The 25,665-nt window shown below is 33.2% G+C and overlaps 4 protein-coding genes across 8 annotated transcripts in view; all 4 read left to right on the top strand.

The window, feature by feature from the left end:
* LOC142204139 (protocadherin alpha-C2-like) overlaps positions 1–25,665 on the top strand; it is a 198,166-nt gene that overhangs the window by 32,807 nt on the left and 139,694 nt on the right. The gene's annotated exons all lie outside the window — the stretch shown is intronic.
* Positions 1,250–6,151, top strand: LOC142204196 (protocadherin alpha-4-like). The gene is made up of 3 exons (XM_075275506.1): positions 1,250–1,688; positions 1,782–3,827; positions 6,143–6,151. Exons 1-3 carry the CDS (start codon positions 1,461–1,463, stop codon positions 6,149–6,151), a joined length of 2,283 nt encoding a protein of 760 aa, XP_075131607.1. The 5' UTR covers positions 1,250–1,460.
* On the top strand, positions 8,150–10,824 carry LOC142204195 (protocadherin alpha-3-like). Its single transcript, XM_075275505.1, has 2 exons — positions 8,150–10,560; positions 10,771–10,824. Exons 1-2 carry the CDS (start codon positions 8,194–8,196, stop codon positions 10,822–10,824), a joined length of 2,421 nt encoding a protein of 806 aa, XP_075131606.1. The 5' UTR covers positions 8,150–8,193.
* On the top strand, positions 15,447–19,843 carry LOC142204194 (protocadherin alpha-4-like). Its single transcript, XM_075275504.1, has 3 exons — positions 15,447–15,838; positions 15,932–17,977; positions 19,829–19,843. The coding sequence occupies exons 1-3, from the start codon at positions 15,611–15,613 to the stop codon at positions 19,841–19,843; spliced, it is 2,289 nt and encodes a 762-aa protein (XP_075131605.1). The 5' UTR covers positions 15,447–15,610.

Raw genomic sequence — 25,665 nt, 5'->3', positions numbered from 1 at the left:
AGAAGGAATCCAGCACGTCATAGATGGTAAGCAGTTTCACTTTGAGAATATGCCATTTCAGCAGGACCGAACCTTGCTGGGAGGACACCAGAGTACCGGGGACAGGTGAGTATGATTTATTTTTTATTTTTTTCACGTAAGCCGGCCTATATAAAGATTTACACTTTGACTGGACAACCTCTTTAACTGTGCCAAAAAAATTGTAAAATTTACAGACAGACTACTCTGAGACAAGAATTTAAAGGTTAAATATAAGATATATGTATATATATATATATATATATATATATATATATATATATATATATATGGGCATAACATTTTTTAGGATATTTTAAATTAGTCTAATGAAGTGTACTTATAGCAATTGCTTAACATTGAACTAGAACAATGGCTGCTTTATGTTTTGTTGGAAGACCTGGAGAGTTATATGATACTCTAAGAGTTTAATTTAACAATGACAAAAAAAGTTGACAACTCCACTTTGTAAAAAAATCCATCCATAGATGGTTGAAGACCAATGAAACTTCTTTGAAATGATTATGTATAATTCAATTTTCAAAAAAATTGCGAATGCATATCTTTTTCCAGGCATGGCTATTATGGTCAAAGTGATGTCCTGTTAAAAAAGTTTCTTTCAAACTTGAACAATATCTAGAGAAATATAAGTTTCTTGATAGTCATATATATATATATATATATATATATATATATATATATATATATATATATATATATCTACTACATCAGGAGCCGTTGGCTTATTAGGGAAGTTTTACAGAATGTTAAAATCTGTCAAATAAGAGTGTTATCTAAAGTCTTTTAGGAAAATTGTTAATTTCAACATGGATTACACTAAATTATTTCATTATACGGACAATGTTCTGATAAAGTTACTGTTCTAATACCAGTAAACACTGACTCGCTCACACTTTTAATAAACCTCCTTTGTTTAGACCAACAAACTAATGTGAAAAGTTAAAGGGCAAATTATAGAAGTTATATAAAGAGAAAAAAATATTTAATTTTCTTTTATAATCAATATAATTGTATCATTTTAAATGAATTCTTCAACTTAGAAACTTAGACATTGGTGCACATTACAACATAAGGGCAAATGTATTTAAATAAGTCTACTGCAAGATGTAATATAAGAAAATTAAATGTTGTTAAATATCGTATTTCATATAACTGAATTGTAAATAGTAATAAAAAAAAATTCTTAAACTGTAAAAAAAATTTACACCATACATGCAAACTAGAAATTGAGCACTAGATGTCACTCCATACCAACTAATACCAGCAAAGAAAGAGGAAATGCAGTTCTCCATCTTTAAATGAAATTCTTGCTGCACGGACGGGTCAAAACAGAATTTTTTTTTCTATTTACCTCGTTCTTCCATCAGCTGGAGTGCCTTATTTGGACATATTCTCACCTTCATCTTCACTGATTTTAAGAAATGCTGTATCAGAGACTGGATTATAAAGCAAGGAGCAGGTTGATCCATTTCTTTTTGTTACAAATAACGTGGGATGTGGTCCTGAGTCAGCTGCATTATATCATCCCGGAGGAATCCAAGCATGGCACCTTTGTTGGGAGAATTGCTCAGGATCTTGGACTGGATATAGGTGAGATTAATTCCAGAATGTTACATATTGTCTCTAGAGATGAGAAGGAATATTTCCAGGTGAATCTGCAGAATGGAATCTTGTTTGTTAAAGAGACAATAGACAGAGAGTCATTATGTCCAGATACTCCCTTCTGTATTATTCCTCTGCAGGTTATTGTAGATAAGCCTGTGCAGATGTATCGTGTAGATGTAGAGATAGAAGATATCAATGACAATAGTCCAGTGTTCCCCTCCAGTGTATATAATCTTTCAATATCAGAAATAAAACCAGCAGGCTCTCGGTTTCCATTGAAAGAAGCTGCTGATCCAGATCTTGGAACAAATTCTATCACAAACTATGAGCTCAGTGCAAGTGAATATTTTACATTGGATTTCCAAAAATATTTAAATCAAATCAAGTCCTTAGAGCTTGTGCTGAAAAAGAATCTAGACAGAGAGAAGCAATCTGTGCACAACCTGACACTGACAGCTTATGATGGAGGCAAACCAAGACTGAGCGGCACTACACATATCATTGTTAATGTGGAGGATTTTAATGATAATGCTCCAGTGTTTGACCAGCCATTTTACCAGTGCAGTGTTAATGAAAATGCTGTGGAAGGAACTTTAGTGTTCAAGCTAAATGCCACTGATCTGGATGAAGGAAGAAATGGAGAAATAAAATATGAAATTAGCAACATGGTGTCAGAAGAAGCAAAGGAAGCATTTACCTTAGACAAACACACAGGAGAAATAAGAGTGAAAGGCAAAATAGATTTTGAAACTGTTAACATATTTAGAATTCCAGTTGAAGCTATTGATGATGGAGATATTCAGCTTGTGGGACATTGTAAAGTTCTAGTGACTGTTGTAGATGTCAATGACAATCCTCCAGAGATGACGGTGACATCATTATCAGTGCCTGTTCCTGAAAATTCTCCCCAGGGAACAACAGTCGCCATCATCAGTGTCCATGATAAAGATTCTGGATCAAATGGAAAAGTCCATTGCTACATTACTGAACCTTCACCATTTAAGGTAAATCCAGCTTTCATGAGTGATTTTTCTTTGACTGTGAATGGACCTTTAGATCGGGAGGTGAAAGATGAATATGAAGTTACTATTACTGCAAGAGATGAAGGTTCTCCCTCACTGTCTACATCAAAAACTCTGAGGATTGACATAAGTGACACCAATGACAATGCTCCAAGGTTTATCCAGCCAGTAGACACAGTATTTATTAAGGAGAACAACCCACCAGGGTCTCATATTTATACGGCTTCAGCCTTTGACCCAGATATTGGACAGAATTCTTTTATTACTTACTCAATCCGGGAGAGAACAATTGAGGGGATCCCTTTATCTTCTTACATTTCCATTAATCCAGAGAATGGGAAGGTCTTTGCTTTAGTATCATTTGACCATGAACAGATTTCTTATTTCCAATGTCACATAAAAGCCACTGATGCCGGCCTACAAGCCCTCAGCTCTAACCTTACTCTAAACATATTCATTGAAGATATTAATGATAATGCTCCAACATTCACCCCACTTCATTCTGAACTAACTATCAAAGCGCCAAAGTCAGCAGAGCCCGGACACCTGATAACTAAAGTAAAGGCCGTGGATCTGGATTCTGGATACAATGCTTGGACGTTTTATAAATTGAAGGATTTTGGAGGATCTGGAAAATCCCCATTTACCATTGCACATCAGACTGGAGAAATTACTTTAAAGAGGTCATTTACAGATTCAGATAGTGATGAGTACAGATTGCATGTAGTAGCTCAGGATCATGGAGAACCAGTCATGATGGCAGAGGCGCAAATTGTGGTATCTGTGGTGGAGTCTGGAGAAGAATTAAAGTTTGATAACCAAGAGACCAAAGTGACTGGTGATGAATTTTCTGATGAAAATATCTACTTGGTTGTTGCAATCTGCGTCATATCAAGTATTTTTCTTATTACTCTAATTGTGTTCACTGTTTTACGATGGCAAAAATACAGAGATGAGGTGAATGAGCTGAAAGAAAATTACCGAATCTGCTCTAACACTGGCGGGAGCTGGATGTATTCCCAACACACTCAGTATAACATAAGTTCTAGTTCAGTACGACCAAAAAGTGACTTAATTGTCTTTACACCAAATAACTCCCAGACATTAGGGAATGAAGAGCAAGTCAATCTCCAGGGGGTCATGTCAAACTCCTACTATAAGGTAAGGCTAAAGAAACCAAATTCTTTTGGCTTCACTATATCTTATTGTTTCTCATTTTAAAATTATCCTTCAAAAAACAACAAAAAATTACACATTAGATTTCTCGTAATACCAGGAACACTTTTCTGTTGTAGCTACCTTTTCCAACAGATCCAAAGGGGCCCTGATAGACCTCATTCAACTTCTGGTTTTGACAAGGTTCGAATGCATTTTGTATGATAATTGATATGACAATGCTTTTAATATTGTGTTTTTATCAGTTTTATGGTCCTACTATGAGAATTTAAATAGACCATCACTGACTGCAAAAAACACTGCGTAGTTCATATTTTGCCACTATAAGGTTTCATATTATGATATTACCTAGAAGCAATGATACAATGCAGCAATACATCTAATTTTATTCTGGTATTTTATGTGATTACTCCTACTCATGATAGGATACATTTTAGAGCAGGGCTACCCAATCTTTGTCTACTTGGGCCTCTTGAACCAGAATATGGTGAGATCTCGAATTCAACAATGTCTGACTTCTATGGCAAAAATTTACAAGTTTCTCAACTTACCTTTAGATTCTTATACTGATTATTATATTAAAACTACATAAAATAAGCTAATGTGTTTCTTATCACAGATTGGTAGACACGGGGAAAGAGCTATGTAACATATAATCACATTACTCAAAACTGTTTCCTTAGAAACATCTCACCTACAACAGGGAGGTGGCATTATATCTGCTGTATGTTGATTTCCAATTTGGTTAAGGAATACAATTTCTCATGAAACCAATTCAACACATTAATCAGACATGCTAACCAAAGCCTTATAAGCAAAAAGCAATGTCATGACCCTTGCGTTAATGCATCATGAAATTAACAATCATGTGACCATGAGTCTGGCTCATCATTATTGATAACTAGTCACAAACTCATGTTACATTTCAAAAATTTGCTTTGTGATTTTTTTTCCAATAAAGTGTATTAAAATTGTATTATTATTATTATTATTATTATTATTATTATTATTATTATTATTATTATTATTATTATTATTATTATTATTTAGTAATGACAATTTTACAAAAATAAGAAAGTGAGTGTTACTGTTTATAATATTTTTTAAAAAAATATTGTGATGGTAAAATTCAACTATTTTGGTCTATGAGAAAATTTTCATAGACAGTAACAGCCTAAATCTCATTGTTGGTGTTTCAGAAAGAGTCCCAAGAAACTGAACAGGGATCTGGAGAAATAAATTGTTAAATTACAAAGTAAAAGATAGAGGCATTTCCTGACCCTTGTCAGAGGCTAAAAATTCTCTATTGCAACACAGTAGTGTCCTTTGTAGTAATTCCTTCTATTCTGTGTAGAAGAAATTGTACAGGACATGGAGCAGTATTGGGCCCTCCTTCCTCCAGTTGACTGACCATGCTATGCGGAATATGCTGACCCTGACTGAATGACATAAATTCAAATTGACAATATAAAATTCAAATCACCCCTCTCTTTTTAGAATACATATAAAAATAAAGAAAAGTAAATGTGAAATTGTTAAGAATCTGTCACAAAATGCCTGAACTACTGAAATATTCCAATATGTATCCCATAAAAAATTCCACAATGGGAAAAATGGATGAATCAAAATTTTTCTATTGTCCAACAAAACAAATGTAATAAATAGAGATCAAAAAGTCATATGTAACCCATGATGGCTCCAATAAAAAAAAGAATTAAGCCTGTCCCACAAAATAGAGCTTTTCCATCACCTTATGGTTAGAAATATCAAAAAGCTATGGGAGCTTAAATATGTGATGAAAAGAAAATTTGAATTTGGATTTTTTAAAATCTTTTAAGGTACTTAAACCTATAAAATCATTACATAAATTTGGAATCATCATGATGGTGCTGACCCTAAGAATATAGGTAAATTGTAATATCTACTTCACAATGAACACTGTTCAAACAAATGATAAAATGGCAAAATTGTAATAATTTTTAAATTTTACCATATTCTGATTTTTTTTCCAGCTTCCCAGTACAACGCACAGAATAATAAACTCTTAAAGATTGATCCAATTTTCATTTTTGTATATCCTTTTTTTGGAAAAAAAAAATACTATTTAGCTATTTTGATTTTATGCCCAACATTCACTGTAAGGGATAATATTTTTTTTATTATTTTTGACCGTGGGCATGTCTAAAATGCTTATGTTTATTTTGAAATATGATTGAGGGAAAGGGATTGAGTTGAAGTTTTGAATTTTTTTGTCTTTTTATATACTTTTAAAAACATTTTTCTTTTTCTTTTATTTTCAGACACCTTAGGGACCTTGAACCCTAAGGGGTCTGATTGCTGAATTGAATTTAAGTCCTTCAATATGCTCTTGGCTGTCATGGCATCCAATCGCTTCTATTCTATGACGTTCTAGAGGGCGACGATCATTAAAAATTTTAACTGCAGCATCTAAAGTGTTAACAGTTGTGGAAAATGTCAATGCATTCTATAGAAAGTGTAATTTTTTCATATTATAATTTTTTCAGGTACAAACATATAGAATTGAATCTTTTTATATAAAAAATATGCATATTCATTTAAAATATTTCTTAAAAGTAGACATTTTTTAAATTTTCTCCTTAAATTATTTTTTTAAAGATAAATATGGCCTATCTATCTATCTATCTATCTATCTATCTATCTATCTATCAATCTATCTAATTATGTGTCTACAAATTATATTAATATATCAGTAAGGGAAGTGGGCATAATTTTTTTAAAATAATATTTCAGTGTTGTCTTTTACCTTACATACCTGTAACTTCAACATTTGGACCTTCTGGGTGATTTTTGATAAAAGCTTTATTTAAACTCATTTAACTGTGGCCTATTGTTAAGTTAGAATTTAAAGATAAACATGGATTTGTATTAAAGACAATTGTGATCAAAGTGTATTAATGTATCTAAAAAAAAAATTAGAACATTTTAAATGAGTCTGATAAAAGAGACTAACATAACAAATACATGGAAAATGGTAAGTTATATTATACTCTAAGAACTTGTTTTGACTAAATATTGGAGACTTCACTTTAAATTGACATACAGCAATACATGAGTGAAGAACAAGCAAATGTATTTTAAAGGATTAAGAAGAAATGTAACTTTCTTGAGAAATTCACGATGTAGATCTTTTTCTCGATCATGAGAAGTCTGTGCAAAGTGGTGTCCTGTTAAATAAATTTCTTTAGAATTTGAGAGCTTTCTAGAGACAGTTAAGTTTCTTGAAAAACCTACACATCTGTTCTACATCAGGGGTGGTGGTTTTAAAGTGTTGAACTACTACGAAAGTTTTACCATTTGTTTAAAATCTGTCAAATGAGAAGATATTTTTTAAATTTAGAGATGAAATACACCAAATTAATTAATAGTACGGACACAGTTTGCTGATAAAGTTAATGTTTTTATTCCAGTTACTACTGCCGAACTCAAACTTTTAATAAACCTCCTTTGCTTAGGCTCAAAAACTAATATTAAAAAATAAAAGGTCAAATTAAATAAATGTAAATTTTTAAGAATTAACTTTTCCATTGCTTATTTTTACTATCATTACTCTCATTACACTTTGTATGGTTTGCCCAGTAGAATGAACGATTCTTTAAAATTCAATACTGGCAAGATGGATTGAGATTTCCGACAAACTACAATTATTTATTACTACTTATTTGGTAAATGTAAAAGTCATTTACATACATGAACACATTTATTTTTTATTTTTGTCATTTGATAAAACTGGACTGTAACTATTACATTTCAAAGAAAAGTTTATATAATAAATTATGCAAATGTAAACTTGATGTGCACATTATTATATTTCTGCATAAACTAGTTTACACCTATAATTCTATTTATTAGAAGAAATTATTTCTTAAAAATCACTGCTATTTTTTTAAGACTAGTTGGTGCATATTACACCTTACAAGGAGAAATATTTAAATGAGGCTAAAGCAAGTTCTAATAGAATTCTTCATTACACTGTATGTAATAATTGTAAATATAAAAAAATTAAATCTTTTTTCATTTATTCTTTTATCTAATTTAACTCAATTACAATTATAAAATAAAAAAAATTGTAAACTATAAAAAAAATATTCACCTTACTTGCAAACTAAAAATTGAGCACTAGATGTCACTCCATACCAACTAATACCAGCAAGGAAGGAGGAAATGCAGTTCTCCATCTTTAAATGAAAATCTTGCTGCACGGACGGGTCACAACAGAATTTTTTTTTTTTCTATTTACATCGTTCTTCCATCAGCTGGAGTGCCTTGTTTCTGGATATATTCTTACCTTCATATTCACTAATTTTGAGAAATGCTGTATCAGAGACTGGATTATAAAGCAAGGAGCAGGTTGATCCATTTCTTTTTGTTACAAATAACGTGGGATGTGGTCCTGAGTCAGCTGCATTATATCATCCCAGAGGAATCCAAGCATGGCACCTTTGTTGGGAGAATTGCTCAGGATCTTGGACTGGATATAGGTGAGATTAATTCCAGAATGTTACATATTGTCTCTAGAGATGAGAAGGAATATTTCCAGGTGAATCTGCAGAATGGAATCTTGTTTGTTAAAGAGACAATAGACAGAGAGGTTCTGTGTCCAAATACTCCCTTCTGTATTATTCCTCTGCAGGTTATTGTAGATAAGCCTGTGCAGATGTATCGTGTAGATGTAGAGATAGAAGATATCAATGACAATAGCCCAGTGTTTCCCTCCAGTGTATTTAATCTTGTTGTATCAGAAATGAAGCATGCAGGCTCTCGGTTCCCATTGATGGTAGCTGCAGATCCAGATCTTGGAACAAATTCTATCACGAACTATGAGCTCAGTGCAAGTGAATATTTTACATTGGATTTCCAAAAATATATAAATCAGATCAAGTCCTTAGAGCTTGTGCTGAAAAAGAATCTAGACAGAGAGAAGCAATCTGTGCACAACCTGACACTGACAGCTTATGATGGAGGCAAACCAAGACTGAGCGGCACTACACATATCATTGTTAATGTGGAGGATTTTAATGATAATGCTCCAGTGTTTGACCAGCCATTTTACCAGTGCAGTGTTAATGAAAATGCTGTGGAAGGAACTTTAGTGTTCAAGCTAAATGCTGCTGATCTGGATGAAGGAAGAAATGGAGAAATAATATATGAATTTAGCAAGATGTTGTCAAGAGAGGCAAAGGAAGCATTTATCCTAGACAAGTTCACAGGAGAAATAAGAGTGAAAGGTAAACTGGATTTTGAATCTGTGAATATGTATGAAATTCAGGTTGAAGCTATTGATCATGGAGATGTTCAGCAAGTTGGACATTGTAAAGTTCTAGTGACTGTTGTAGATGTCAATGACAATCCTCCTGAGATGACGGTGACATCATTATCAGTGCCTGTTCCTGAAAATTCTCCCCAGGGAACAACAGTCGCCATCATCAGTGTCCATGATAAAGATTCTGGAACAAATGGAAAAGTTCATTGCTATATTACTGAACCTTCACCATTTAAGGTAAATCCAGCTTTCATGAGTGATTTTTCATTGACTGTGAATGGACCTTTAGATCGGGAGATAAAAGATGAATATGAAGTTACTATTACTACGAGAGATGAAGGTTCTCCATCCCTGTCTACCTCAAAAACTCTGAAGATTGACGTAAGTGACACCAACGACAATGCTCCAAGGTTTATCCAGCCAGTAGACACAGTATTCATTAAGGAGAACAACCCACCAGGGTCTCATATTTATACAGCTTCAGCCTTTGACCCAGATATTGGACAGAATTCTTTCATTACTTACTCAATCCGGGAGAGAACAATTGAAGGGATCCCTTTATCTTCTTACATCTCCATTAATCCAGAGAATGGGAAGGTCTTTGCTTTAGTATCATTTGACCATGAACAAATTTCCTATTTCCAGTGTCACATAAAAGCCACTGATGCCGGCCTACAAGCCCTCAGCTCTAACCTTACTCTAAACATATTCATTGAAGATATTAATGATAATGCTCCAACATTCACCCCACTTCATTCTGAACTAACCATCAAAGCACCCAAGTCAGCAGAGCCCGGTCACCTGATAACTAAAGTAAAGGCCGTGGATCTGGATTCTGGATACAATGCTTGGACGTTTTATAAGTTGAAGGATTTTGGAGGATCTGGAAAATCCCCATTTACCATCGCACATCAGACTGGAGAAATTACTTTAAAGAGGTCATTTACAGATTCAGATAGTGATGAGTACAGATTGCATGTAGTAGCTCAGGATCATGGAGAACCAGTCATGACGGCAGAGGCACAAATTGTGGTATCTGTGGTGGAGTCTGGAGAAGAATTAAAGTTTGATAACCAAGAGACCAAAGTGACCGGTGATGAATTTTCTGATGAAAATATCTACTTGGTTGTTGCAATCTGCGTCATATCAAGTATTTTTCTTATTACTCTAATCGTCTTCACTGTTTTACGATGGCAAAAATACAGGGATGAGGTGAATGAGCTGAAAGAAAATTACCGAATCTGCTCTAACACTGGCGGGAGCTGGATGTATTCCCAACACACTCAGTATAACATAAGTTCTAATTCAGTCCGACCAAAAAGTGACTTAATTGTCTTTACACCAAATAACTCTCAGACATTAGGGAATGAAGAGCAAGTCAATCCCCAGGGGGTCATGTCAAACTCCTACTATAAGGTAAGATTATTCATATAAAATGCATGTTGTCTTCTTTTAAGTTTATATATAATTATACATTGGTAATATTATAAATTATATATTTTATATCTTAACGCTTCTTACATTCAAAATAATTTATGAAAAAACAACAATAATATAAATATGAAGTACATTAAGTATAACCGTTCATGATTAAATACATGTAAATCTGTCTTCTTCTAACACTAGTGTCATTGCCCTGCTATGGAAGATGTTAATAGATACAATACTGATAAAGAATAGAGATAAACAAACCTGTTCGTAACAAAATACATGATGATATCAGGGCTGGCGAGGTAAAAAAAATCAATGATGATGCCTGTGATTGTGCTTCAGTAGTCATACTATGAGATTGAGACACCTCCCATGACTGCTAAGGCCTGTGAACTGGGGCCACTGAACTCACCCAAGAGGCTAGAAGAGGCAGAAGGATGTTCATGAAGGATCATTGGGTGCCTCAAGGAAGCCCAGGATAGGTTAGAAAAGGTGAGTATGCATATTTTACTACTTTAGAAACCCTCCCTGAGCCCTGGGGGCAGAAGAAAGCTTACTATTCAAAACTTGCAGGGAAACCTCATAACTATTCCCATGAGGAATCTCACAAGGTCTGCGCATCTCTAGCAGGGATTGGCATCACTATAGATTTCTTGCTAACATCCTTGTATGTATAAAAAGTCAATAAAGTGGCACCACAGGAGATTTGTGTTGAGTCCACGCATGTAAAGCCAACAGAGAAACATATCATGCTCCACAGCAGGCCTAGTTATGAGAGACAATCATTTATTTAATCACATTGAACAATATTGGCTGAATAAAATATGGTACTGAAAAATTTAGACAAGAACAGTCAAGGACTACAAATAAAAATGTTACCGATGGTTTTATGTCATCACCATGTTCACATGAGGTTCAATAACTGTTCTTGAAAGCTTTGGACTAATGTGTTTGATAGCTAAAGATGGAAAGTTATTTTAGTGCGAGAACATTGGGCAAATAAAGTAATACTCAAAATAGATATCGGCAGCCACCATTGCTTCATAAAAAAGCTCTTGTGAAACGTTTTTGATTTTTATAAAGTAATAAGCGTGATTCTGGACATTGCATAGAGACATTTTATTATTTTCATATTTTTGTACATTTATAATGTGTTTGACATATATAATATATATATATATATATATATATATATATACTGTAATTACATAAAGTTGGATAATGTGGCTAGTCAAAAATTTTTATTACTATTTGTTACAAGGCACAAAGTCAAAGTTCAAAAAGTTGTAATAAATGCCTGGCCTGTTTCTTTCTTTCTTTTTTTATGTAGATTGTGAGCCCCATATAGGACTCACAATGTACTTTTTTCCCTATCAGTATGTCTTTGGAGTATGGGAGGAAATCCACGCAAACATGGAGAGAACATACAATCTCCTTGCAGGTGTTGTCTCTGGCAGGATTTGAACCCGGACTCCAGCACTACAAGGCTGCAGTGTTAACCACTGTGTTGCCCCTATGCCTGGCCTGTTTCTGATAGACTTTTGGGCTCTCATGTTTTGTGCAGTTTTTGGTGAGGGAAAATAGGGGGATTTGTTTTCATAAAAATTGTATAGCTATATTTTCCTGTAATTTCTTGAAAGAACACCAAAAACAAAATGTTTAAAAATCTAATCATTTAAAGTTACAAATTTAGTGGTGTATTCGTTAAGCTGGACATACATTTATTTCTGTTATTTCCTTTTTTGAGGTCCAATTGTGAATTTTTTTATGGGTCATACATCACAGGACAGTGATTGAGGGATATGCCCCCAAGAAACATCAATAGCGTGCTCCCTTCAGTAAAAATAAGTTCTGGTATGCTGATGTATCACAATAAAAAAGATTTACTTAAGATGATGCGTTTCGGGGTTCTCCGGTACCTCACAAGTACCACCCCTTCATCAGATCTTTAGGAGTTCTAGAATGTTTGCACCATGGGTCATACATGGGAAGTATAGTAATTTAGTCTCTATTTATTTTTATTTATTTTTTTACTAAAATGTATTAAATGTAAAGATTTTAACTGTTTTTACATCACTACTATTATTTAGCAGTATTAACTTTACCATCACAATATTTGAGCATTCATTTTTATAAAGTTTTTCTACTTTTTTGTATATTGACAAAACTCTATACAACTTTAAATGTCAATAGATTCTGCTTAGCAAAAACATTATTGAGGTCTTATTATTATTAAAAGAAAAATAACTCATAAATATCAGCTCAGCCTGTGTGTCACTTCCCACAGACAAACTTGAGAAAACGTAGATATAAGGTAGAAAATATTAAATAGTAAAGTAATAGACTGGCATTTTCTTAGCATTGTCAGTTCCAACAGTGGCCTTTGTAGTTTTTTATCTTCTATAGTTTGCTGAAGAGCCACCACAATATCTACCGAGTCTCTGCTGTAATGTGCAAACACGGGCATTGCAGTCCAGGATCCCCCAAATTAAGAAACCTCCCCCCCCTGATATTGACTGTCCCTTTATCCTATGGGGATAATTTCTTTAACTACATTATAATTCTGAATCGGATAGGCAATACTATGTGTCTTTATTTTGTTTTTTTGTTTATTTGTTATTGCTTTTAATGCAAAATGTTAACTTTTTATACTACTATAGTTTACAGTCACAAAGCCTAAGTAATTCAAAGTTACAAAGTATATGTTTTTAAAGATTTCCATTTTCAAATACCTTATTTCGCATGGAATTATCTTTTGATATTTATTTATATTGGTATTTGAATGCTCTCTAGTTTAGAATCTAAATACTAGATATCAATCAAATCTATCAATCAGTAATCTATCTATCTATCTATCTATCTATCTATCTATCTATCTATCTATCTATCTATCTATCTTATTACAGTTCTATTCATTTACTTTGACTAATTAGTAAGCAGTAAGAATATAATTTGCCTTCTCTTATGAATTTATTTGTAACCTATGCAATACTATTGTCATACTAACATTTTCCAGTTAAAGTTTTTCTGTATTTAAAAAATAAGTGATCTAACAAATTTGTAATTTTGTGTAGAAAACTTTAATTAATCATTTAAATAAGTCTGATAAAGGAGACTCACATGGCAACTATTTAACATGGAGATAGATTGAATGGACAAGTACATAATTGCGTTATATATTGTGGAAGATTGTAAATTTATGTGACACTTTAAGAACTTGGTAGTTGACAATGACAAAAATATTGCAACATACAGATATGTTTTAGGTCAGGGATAGTCTGTTCAATGTGGTGTCCTTTTAGAGAAGTTTTGTAAAATGTGAGAGATGACTGGAGGAATGAAACTAAAAACTGGAAAATGTAAAGATTTATTATACATTAGTGTTGGTGGCTTCAAAATATTGGCTTAGAAAATAATTTTACTGTATGTTACATTTATTAAATGAGAGTGATATTTAAAGATAATTTTTAGAAAATTGTTCATTCAGATATGGAACATACTGAGGTTTTTTTTTTTTTTTTAATTGTAAACACAAGTTCATACTGACTTTAAACCCTTAGTGGCAGGCTACAGAAATCTACATTGAAAATGCACTCTTCGAATATTACAGAAGTTAAGATGAAATTGGGTGCCATAGCCACTAGGTTTCTACTTTTTCGTACATGAGGGATATGATACCAATGCCAGGAATTAGAAATATCTCTGAGTGTAGCTGCTCAGATACTTTGGTCAGAAGTGTCTACAGGATTTAAAGATTTATTTTAAGTTTCAGTTCCACTTTAGTGTACCAAATATATCTGGATTACAAAATTTACTATTTAACATTACTATTGAGCTTTCCTTTCACCCCCTATCCCTAGTAGATATAGATATATGAAAAAAATAAACAAAAATACACAATAGGTATTCCCAAATCACAAAATTCCAAATCTATAAATATAAAAAATTTGACCCGTAGTGGCAAAAAAATAAAAATAAAAAAATCACCTCCCAAAATATTTAAATAAAATGTGATATAAACACCAAACAATCCTTAAAATGAATATATACACTACGCTTTGCTTAGCAAATAAAACACCTTACACAACTCTGTAGATGGAAGCTTAAACTAAACATTAAGGGTGTCAAAATGTGGTAATGCCATCAATTCTCTGTTTCTTTTAATATATATATATATATATATATATATATATATATATATATATTTAAGCATTAAAATATGAAAACTTTATAAACTTGGTATATTGTCAAGATTGTACTTACTATCCTGCAAAATAAAGGTAATGTGTCAATTTTACCAGATGGTCAACACCATAAAAATAAAGCATCAATTTTTTTTCAAGCTCTGTGAACAATTAAATAAAAAAGTTATAACTTAAAAAAAACCTCATTTTGCTCATTAAACCATTATTTCTCTTTTAGTTAACACTATTACTATATCTTGTATGCTCAGGCTCAAAAACTAGTGTGAAAAGCAAAAGATCAAATAAAATAAAGATCAACATTTAGGAATCAACATTATCCTTAAATTGATTCAACTATAACTATTGTTATTCTTAATATATTTTGTATAACACTATTTTTTTTTTTTTTATAAATTAATACTAGACTGGTAGACTAAAGTTTTGCATATATAAAATCCTAACAATAAAACAATTCAAACAAGACTAATACAATGTGTAATATAATTCTTTGTTACGTGTATTAATTAATAATAAATAAATATGTTATATTTTTTAATTATGCTATTTAATAAAACTGGATTATAAATATTAAATTTCCAAAAAGTAAATTCTTAAATAAGAAAATTGTAAATACAAACCTTATTTGCAACCTAGAAATTGAGCACTAGATGTCACTCCATACCAACTAATAGCAACAAGGAAGGAGGAAATGCCGTTCTCCATCTTTAAATGAAATTCTTGCTATAGGGATTCTGGCCATGATAGATTTTTTTCTGTATACCTCGTTCTTCCGTCAGCTGGAGTGCCTTATTTGGACATATTCTCACCTTGATCTTCACTGATTCTAAGAAATGCTGTATCAGAGACTGGATTATAAAGCAAGGAGCAGGTTGATCCATTTCTTTTTGTTACAAATAACGTGGGATGTGGTCCTGAGTCAGCTGCATTATATCATCCCAGAGGAATCCAAGCATGGCACCTTTGTTGGGAGAATTGCTCAGGATCTTGGACTGGATATAGGTGAGATTAATTCCAGAATGTTACATATTGTCTCTAGAGATGAGAAGGAATATTTCCAGGTGAATCTGCAGAATGGAATCTTGTTTGTTAAAGAGACAATAGACAGAGAGTCATTATGTCCAGATACTCCCTTCTGTATTATTCCTCTGCAGGTTATTGTAGATAAGCCTGTGCAGATGTATCGTGTAGATGTAGAGATAGAAGATATCAATGACAATAGTCCAGTATTTCCCTCAAGTGTGAATAGACTTGTCATATCAGAAATGAAACCAGCTGGATCTCGATTCCCATTGATGGTGGCTGCTGATCCAGATCTTGGAACAAATTCTATCACAAACTATGAGCTCAGTGCAAGTGAATATTTTACATTGGATTTCCAAAAATATATAAATCAGATCAAATCCTTAGAGCTTGTGCTGAAAAAGAATCTAGACAGAGAGAAGCAATCTGTGCACAACCTGACACTGACAGCTTATGATGGAGGCAAACCAAGACTGAGCGGCACTACACATATCATTGTTAATGTGGAGGATTTTAATGATAATGCTCCAGTGTTTGACCAGCCATTTTACCAGTGCAGTGTTAATGAAAATGCTGTGGAAGGAACTTTAGTGTTCAAGCTAAATGCTACTGATCTGGATGAAGGAAGAAATGGAGAAATAATATATGAATTTAGCAACATGGTATCAAAGGTGGCAAAGGAAGGATTTATTCTAGATAAGTTCACAGGAGAAATAAGAGTGAAAGGTAAACTGGATTTTGAATCTGTGAAAATGTATGAAATTCAGGTGGAAGCTATTGATCATGGAGACTTACAGCTTGTGGGACATTGTAAAGTTCTAGTGACTGTTGTAGATGTCAATGACAACCCTCCTGAGATGACGGTGACATCATTATCAGTGCCTGTTCCTGAAAATTCTCCCCAGGGAACAACAGTCGCCATCATCAGTGTCCATGATAAAGATTCTGGATCAAATGGAAAAGTTCATTGCTATATTATTGAACCTTCACCATTTAAGGTAAATCCAGCTTTCATGAGTGATTTTTCTTTGACTGTGAATGGACCTTTGGATCGAGAGGTGAAAGATGAATATGAAGTTACTATTACTGCAAGAGATGAAGGTTTGCCATCATTTTCTACCTCAAAAACTCTGAAAATTGACATAAGTGACACCAATGACAATGCCCCAAGGTTTATCCAGCCAGTAGACACAGTATTTATTAAGGAGAACAACCCACCAGGGTCTCATATTTATACGGCTTCAGCCTTTGACCCAGATATTGGACAGAATTCTTTCATTACTTACTCAATCCGGGAAAGAACAATTGAGGGGATCCCTTTATCTTCTTACATTTCCATTAATCCAGAGAATGGGAAGGTCTTTGCTTTAGTATCATTTGACCATGAACAGATTTCCTATTTCCAGTGTCACATAAAAGCCACTGATGCCGGCCTACAAGCCCTCAGCTCTAACCTTACTCTGAACATATTCATTGAAGATATTAATGATAATGCTCCGACATTCACCCCACTTCATTCTGAACTAACAATCAAAGCGCCCAAGTCAGCAGAGCCCGGACACCTGATAACTAAAGTAAAGGCCGTGGATCTAGATTCTGGATACAATGCTTGGACGTTTTATAAGTTGAAGGATTTTGGAGGATCTGGAAAATCCCCATTTACCATCGCACATCAGACTGGAGAAATTACTTTAAAGAGGTCATTTACAGATTCAGATAGTGATGAGTACAGATTGCATGTAGTAGCTCAGGATCATGGAGAACCAGTCATGACGGCAGAGGCACAAATTGTGGTATCTGTGGTGGAGTCTGGAGAAGAATTAAAGTTTGATAACCAAGAGACCAAAGTGACTGGTGATGAATTTTCTGATGAAAATATCTACTTGGTTGTTGCAATCTGCATCATATCAAGTATTTTTCTTATTACTCTAATCGTCTTCACTGTTTTACGATGGCAAAAATACAGAGATGAGGTGAATGAGCTGAAAGAAAATTACCGAATCTGCTCCAACACTGGCGGGAGCTGGATGTATTCCCAACACACTCAGTATAACATAAGTTCTAATTCAGTCCGACCAAAAAGTGACTTAATTGTCTTTACACCAAATAACTCTCAGACATTAGGGAATGAAGAGCAAGTCAATCCCCAGGGGGTCATGTCAAACTCCTACTATAAGGTAAGAGTAATGAAAACAAATATTTTGGCTTTACTATATCTTAGAGTTTATCATATTCAAAAAATTAAAAAATACAAAATACTGTTAGTTAATCTTCTATGACTGAGTACATACACATTGGGATTATGGTAACACTATTGTCATTATGCCGTTGTAGTTTCTTTTTCCACTAGAGGGCCTGATTTTATGGAATAATACATCTGACTTTTGTTATACTTTTTCCTATTTAATAATTCCTACACATAGTAGGTGGCATATTAGAGTAGGTTTATATAATCTTTATCTACTCATCCACCAGAATACAGTAATTTTTTTTTTGTTTGTTTTTTTAAATGTAGATTGCGAGCCCGACATAGAGCTCACAATGTATATTTTTTTCCCTATCAGTATGTCTTTTTGGAATCTGGGATGGAAATCCATGCAAACACGGGGAGAACATACAAACTCCTTGCAGATTTTTTTTGCCCTTGGTGGGATTTGAACACCAGGACTCCAGCGCTGCAAGGCTGCAGTGCTAACCACTGAGCCACCGTGTGGCTCCAGAATACAGTAATGTTTGTGGTTTGCCAATCTTTGAATTCCATGCCAACAGTTACATGTATCTCAAATTATCTTTGGATTTCAAAACCAAGAATTACCTTAAAAATGAAAAAATTAAACCAATTTGCTTTGTAAACCATAGATTGGCAGAGCCAGGGAAAGATTTGAACAACATATGATCACTTCATTTGTAACTGCCCCCATAGAATATCTCACCAACAACACGGGGAAAGACACTATATCTGATGTATGTTGAATCCTTAACTGATCTTTAATTTGGCTAAGTATTGAATATTCTTGTGAACCAATTCAACACATTATTCTAACATTCTAACAAAAGCATATATATAGGATGATCAATATATAATTTGGTTATAACAGGTGAGGTGAGCAAATTGGTTTCTAAAGAGTAGGGTTTTTTACAAATTCGGCAAAAATATTTGGGATTCAACACTGAAGAATCATTATTATTCTCTTAAGATCACAGAGTATAATAAGCAGAGGCCTTGGAATGGTGTAGGAAAAAAAAAAATTCACCTTTCCTCTCCAGGGCTCCACCGTGGTGTTTAATTATCTCTCGTGTAATTTTCTAGTCTCTTCTAGCTTCTTGGGTGACAACACAGGTGCTGGGTCACTGCTGAAGACTATGATAGGCTCTCAGTGGTCACGTGAATCAAAGTATCATGATATTGATGTGTCATGATTAGTGATAAACTGTCACAAAGAAAAGCTGAATAACTTGTGATAAACATCTGAACATGTAAGGTCAAGACAACACATAAGAAAATAAATTCTATAGGGTGGTTAATGACTTTTATAGCCATGGCCTTCAATGTACTGGCACGAGAGTAGATTTACAGTGTGGTCTTGTATGTAAATCTGCCAGAGTAACATCTTGTGAATCACATCAGTCATGGATAAAAAGCACAATCTGTTATGTTTACCAAATACTTGTTTGGTGTGATTGAGAAAGCAGAATTATTAAAGGGGTATTCCATCTTAACTGTAAGTTCAAGAGCATTTCTAAATACATTACTTTAGCAATGCTGCTACATTTGCCTGCTATGTGAGATTATTCATCCCACTGTTTCCACTGCATTTCCTTGGACCCTGTCCTGTTATCTGATCCAGGATGGCTGATATGACTAAATGCTCTTTGGAAGGTAGGGGGGCTGAGTTCTCTGGATCCTGCTTGCTTTCAGAGCTGTTATTGCCTGTTCTTGCAGGTCAGCTAATTCATTTTGCAGATAAGGGTTCAGACAGGCATCTCACTCAGTGTCTGTGTTGAAATACAATCCCACTCTGTTCTAGATCCTGGCAGAATGAAATATTTTCTTTTCTCTAAACCTGTGTAATGTAATATACATTTACTGTGCATATTTGATCTTCATTAGAATAGATTTCAAGTAATCATAATAAATCTCTTATGATAAAGGTAATGTCTATATCTACTGAGTACTTCCTAGTGTCATGTCCATCAAACAGTCAAAATTTGTCACTAGCTTGCTGAAGAATACAGAAAGGAAAATAATTAAATAGGTTTTGGAAAAGATCAATGTGAACTGAGCACATTACTTTTGAAAATCAAGCACATTTATTATGATACTAATAGTCTTCCATAATCATCATGTCATTTTATTATATTCAAAGAGAGGTTCAATTGGTAATTGGTCTTGAAAGCTATAAAATAACATATTTAACAGTCTTCAATCTAGTTTGGTGTGAGATTATTATTTAATGTTCTTTTAAAAAGAAAAAAATGTTACCAGCAAACACTATTGTTGTGCTGACAGTGATTTAATTTATGTATATTTTAATTTCTAGCAATTTGTAAGCTGTTTATAGAGTTCTAAGGTTTAGATTCATTTATCTAGTTAGATCTATTTTTTACTGGTGTCAGCTAAGAAAAGTCAAAGGTAAGAAAAATGTCCAAAAAATAATAACAAATGAAGGACCTATCATGATCTGTGTGGGCCTTTGGGCAATAAACTATTAATTTCTACCCAATATACCACATATAAATATTGGCAGTAAAGATTTAGTATCATGGTCTTTTCTAAAGATTTTTTTGGTGGAATAGGTTGATATATAGACAAAAACACATGTTTCAACATATCCTAAACTAATGAAGTATTCCTTTTAGTGTAACAAATTTAGGTTGGATTTTTTTTAATTTTTTTGTATTTCCAGCTTGTAGGTGCAATTTGGGAATACATAACAACACTTTATTCATGCATTATTTATATATTTTCTTTATCTCATTTTCTGATCAACATAAACATTCCCTATGTTATTTAATATTTTTTGATATTTTTTTAAGGCGTGTCTTAATAGGACATTATTGTATTTTTATTTTTACCACCATATGAATTAATAGTGTTAACGGGGCTGTACAGGCAAAACTGGACATTAAATTTATTATTTAACAAGTCTAGGGCAATGAAAAAAATTAAACAAATTCATACTCACCCTTTCCCGATGCTCTGGTGTCCCCCAGCGAGTTCCAGTCTCCTCAGTCTAGGGTTGATGTGTGGCAGAAGTCCCAATCAATCAGCGGCCTCAGCGAAGGGCCTGAGATGTCACTACCTGTGGTTACGCCAATTAGCGCCCTCAGCAGAAGGAATCCAGCACGTCATAGATGGTAAGCAGTTTCACTTTGAGAATATGCCATTTCAGCAGGACCGAACCTTGCTGGGAGGACACCAGAGTACCGGGGACAGGTGAGTATGATTTATTTTTTATTTTTTTCACGTAAGCCGGCCTATATAAAGATTTACACTTTGATTTACACTTACAATTACCGAATCTGCTCTAACACTGGCGGGAGCTGGATGTATTCCCAACACACTCAATATAACATAAGTTCTAATTCAGTCCGACCAAAAAGTGACTTAATTGTCTTTACACCAAATAACTCTCAGACATTAGGGAATGAAGAGCAAGTCAATCCCCAGGGGGTCATGTCAAACTCCTACTATAAGGTAAGATTATTGATATAAAATGCATTTTTCCTTCTTTTATATATACATATAATATATAAACATAAAATTATGTATTAGTAAAATAATAAATTATATATTTTATATCTTAATTCTTCTTATGTTCAAAATTTATGAAAAAAAATAACAATATAAATGTTACGTATATTAAGTATAACTATTTGTTACTAAATAAATAAAATTCTGGGTTTTTATAACAATAGTTTCAGTACACTGCTATGGAAGATGTTAATAGATACGATACTGATAAAGAATATAAATAAACAAACCTGTTTAGAACAAAATAGGTTTGATGTGACCTTCCTCAGACCTCAAAGCATGATAATAGGAGGCCTGTGATTGGGCTTCAGTAATCATGGCATCACACCAACATTCCCCACTTGACTGCTATGGCCTGTTATTCAGGCCACTCAAGTCACCCAAGATGCCTGAAGAGACCCAAAGTTCTCAGAGGAAGATCATTGGATGCCTCATGGTAGCCCAGGATAGGTTAGAGATTATGTGTATTTTATTACTTTTACACCTCTTCCCTGGGCCTTGTGGTCTATTGTGGATAAAACTCGCAAAATTAATCTCACATGGCTTGCCCATTACTTTTAGGAGATTTGCAATGTTGGAGCCATGCATATAAAGCCACCTCGGAAACAAATGACAAAACATTATTTTCCAAAGTCAAGGACTGCACATAAATATGCTTCCAATGGTTTGGTAAAACATTGACACCATTACCATGTTCACACGCTCTTGTGAAACACACGTTTTTGATTTCTATAAAGTAGTGAGAATGATCTGGACATTATTTACAGTAATTTTATTTATTTTAATATTTCTGTACATTTATAATGTGTTTGATATATCATTATATATGCTGTTATTACACAAGTCAGAGTTCAAAAAGTTATAAAAAGTAATAAATGCCTGGCCTGTAGTGTTGATTCGCATAGTATTCGAAACATAGTTTTAAATACGTCGCTCCCATAGGAATGAATGAGAGTTGGCGAACAGCAAGGGGTTAAGCGCCCGCAGCCGGCAAAGTCCCTTGGATTGGAAGTCCAAAGTCCATTCTTATGGAGCGAGGTATTCAAAACTAGAGTTTCAAATTCTATTCACTCATCTCTACTGGCCTGTTTCTGATAGACTTAGGGGCTCTCATGTTTGGGGGGAAAATAGGAGGAATCCTTTTCATAAAAATTGTATATCTATATTTTCCTGTTATTTCTTGAAACAACACAAAACCACCATGTTTAAAAATATCCTGAGAAGAACAAAGACAGCTGTATAATGCAAAATATATAATCTTATCATATACTGTTATAAATTTTGGAAATTTTTTTTGTTCAGGTGGACATATTTTTTTTCTGTTGTTTTTAATTCCAAGTATTTTTAGGTCCAATTATAGCAATTTTTAATTGGTCATACACAGGAAAAAGAGCAATTCTGCCATGTTTGGTAATCACCATAAATAATATGTATCTATCATTTACTGTTTTGTAATTTTTTTTCAAAATAAAGTATATAAAAATGTCATAACTTTAACTATTGTCTTAACTTTACCATTGCAAAATGTAAGCTTTCTTTTAGTACTGAAGTATTACCTTTAGTACTTTTACATAGTTCTATACACCTTTATATGCCAGTAGATTCTGCTTGCCAAAAATATTATTGAGGTCTATGAAAAAGCCTTCTCAAAAATATCAGTTCAGCCTCATGGTTAGTGTCCACTTTGCATAGACAGGGTCCCAATTTTGAGACCAAGTAGGTATGAGCTAATACAGGTTAAATCATACTAATAGACATTTGACGTTTTTGTTATCAGTTGCAACAATGGCCTTTGTAATTTTTTTCGTCTGTACTGTGTAAAAAAATAAAAATAAAATAAAAAATAGATGCAGGGCACAGAGAAGTATGGGGCCCTTCTTCTCCTTTTGACATCTATTGCTATGACTAAGAAGTTACAGACCTCAAAATGCATAAGCCTGTCTAGATTCACCATGAGGAAAATTTTTGTTCTCGTACCGTGTTAGCCAGTGGGTAGGAAATATAAAAAAAAAAACCTTGGTAGTTTTCAGTAGTTGACACCTTTTTAATGGCTAACTAATAATGATGACAGATTACAACGTTTCGGAACTCTATGCTCCTTTCTCAAGTAGATTCACCATGTCATACTTGGTTTTATTATTGTTTGTTTGTTAGCTTGTTTTTTGTCTTGGATGTTTTTCTTTCCAGGTTGGCATTTGTATTTTTTTTTGTGTGTGGTTAAACTTGCATTTTTGTATTAAAAGATACATTTTATTTATATTGGTGCTGTATTAGTTTTTTTTATCTTCGGGCCCCCTCCTTTGCCAAATCTTGCAGTGTGGAGAGTGCTTACCCCGAATGAATAGATTATATGTTGCTGTCTAGAGAATGTTTAATAAGACTTTTCGTTATTTACATATGTTGTAGAAATTTCTACACTTTTCTACACTGTTTTTCTGCAGCTTTCATTCTCTTCTATGGGGACAACTTCTTTAACTACATTATGATGTTAAAGCGGCTAGGCAATACTTTTTTGTCTTTACTTAGGTTTTTGTTCATTTGTTATTGCTTTTATTGCAAGATCTTTTTAAGCTTTTATATTACTGTAGTTACAGTCACAAAGTCTAAGTAATTCAAACATTTTGTAAACATTTAGAAAATATAGACGCTTTTTTAAAAGTGACCATTTCAATTCCTCCATTTCTCATATTTATAGTTTGATATCTATTAATATTAGCATTTGGTTGGTCCCTGGTTTAGTATCTAAATTAATAGATTAGCAATAAAATCTATCTATCGCTCTATCTATTTATCAATCTACCTATGTATTATTGTTCTAGTCATATACTTTGATTAGTAAGTAAAAAGAACATAATTTACCTTTTCTTATGAATTTATTTTTAACATATACAATTCTATTGTTAGACAAACATTTTCCAATTAAATATAGTTTTTCTGTATAAAAAAAAATTATTGATATTTGAAATTTGTAATCTTGTGTATAAACCATTAATGAATCATTTAAATAAGTCTGATAAAGGAGACTCACATGGCAACTACTTAACATGGAGCTAAAATGAATGGACAAGAACATAATTATTTTGTGGGAAGATTGTAAAGTTATGTGATAATTTAAGAACTTGGCAATTGACAATGATAAAACTATTACAACAAAAAGGCATGTTTTAGGTCATGGATAGTCTGTTCAATGTGGTGTCCTTTTATAGAAGTTTTTCTAAAATTTGAGAGATGACTAGAGGAATGAAAGTTAAGTAAAAACTAGAAAATCTAAAGATTAATTATACATTATCGTTGGTGGCTTCAAAATGTTGGCCTAGAAGAGAATTTTACTGTATGTTAAAATTTGTTCAATGAGAGTAATTATAGATAGGATATTTAGGAAGTTATTATTTCAAATATGAAATATACATAATTTTTTTTTTTTTAACTATAAGCACACGTTTCTATTGGCAATAAACCCTTAGTGGCAGGCTACAGAAATCTACATTGCAAGTGCACTCATCAAATATGATACCTTCTTAGAAGTTGAGCGTGCGACATAGCCATTGGGTTTCTGATTTTTCCCAAACATGGATATGATGGCAATATCGGCTATTACAGTCAACTCTGAGTTTGGGTATTTAACTCCTCAGATAATTTGTTGAGAAGTGTCTATAGGAGCTAAAGGTTTCTTTTCAGTTTCATTCTGAACTTTCACTGAATATTTCCACATTACAAGACTTATTTAAGGGTCAAAGGTTTGCCATATTAACATTACTATTGAGCCCAACATCCACCCTCTTTATCTAAAATACATATAAAAAATAGAAACATATACACAATATGTATTCCGACATAAAAAAATACTCAAACTAAAAATAATCAATATTTGGCTCATACAGTGAACCCCAAAGAGGGAAAAATCTAAATGTCTTAATCAGTGTTTTCTAACAGTTCACCAAATATATTTCAATAAAAATGGATGTATATGCTACGTCTTGTCCTGCAAAAAAAAAAAAAAAAAAAAATCACCTTACACAGCTCTGAATATGGAAGTTTATAAAATGGTGACAGGTGTAAAATGTGGTAATTATACATTTATATTAAAGTTTCATTTATTCATTTTTTTAA

This window comes from Leptodactylus fuscus, chromosome 5 (assembly GCF_031893055.1).
Source record: "Leptodactylus fuscus isolate aLepFus1 chromosome 5, aLepFus1.hap2, whole genome shotgun sequence".
Classification (NCBI taxonomy): domain Eukaryota; kingdom Metazoa; phylum Chordata; class Amphibia; order Anura; family Leptodactylidae; genus Leptodactylus; species Leptodactylus fuscus.
The sequence above is the reverse complement of the archived record's forward strand: the minus strand, read 5'-3'. Positions and strand labels throughout refer to the sequence as shown.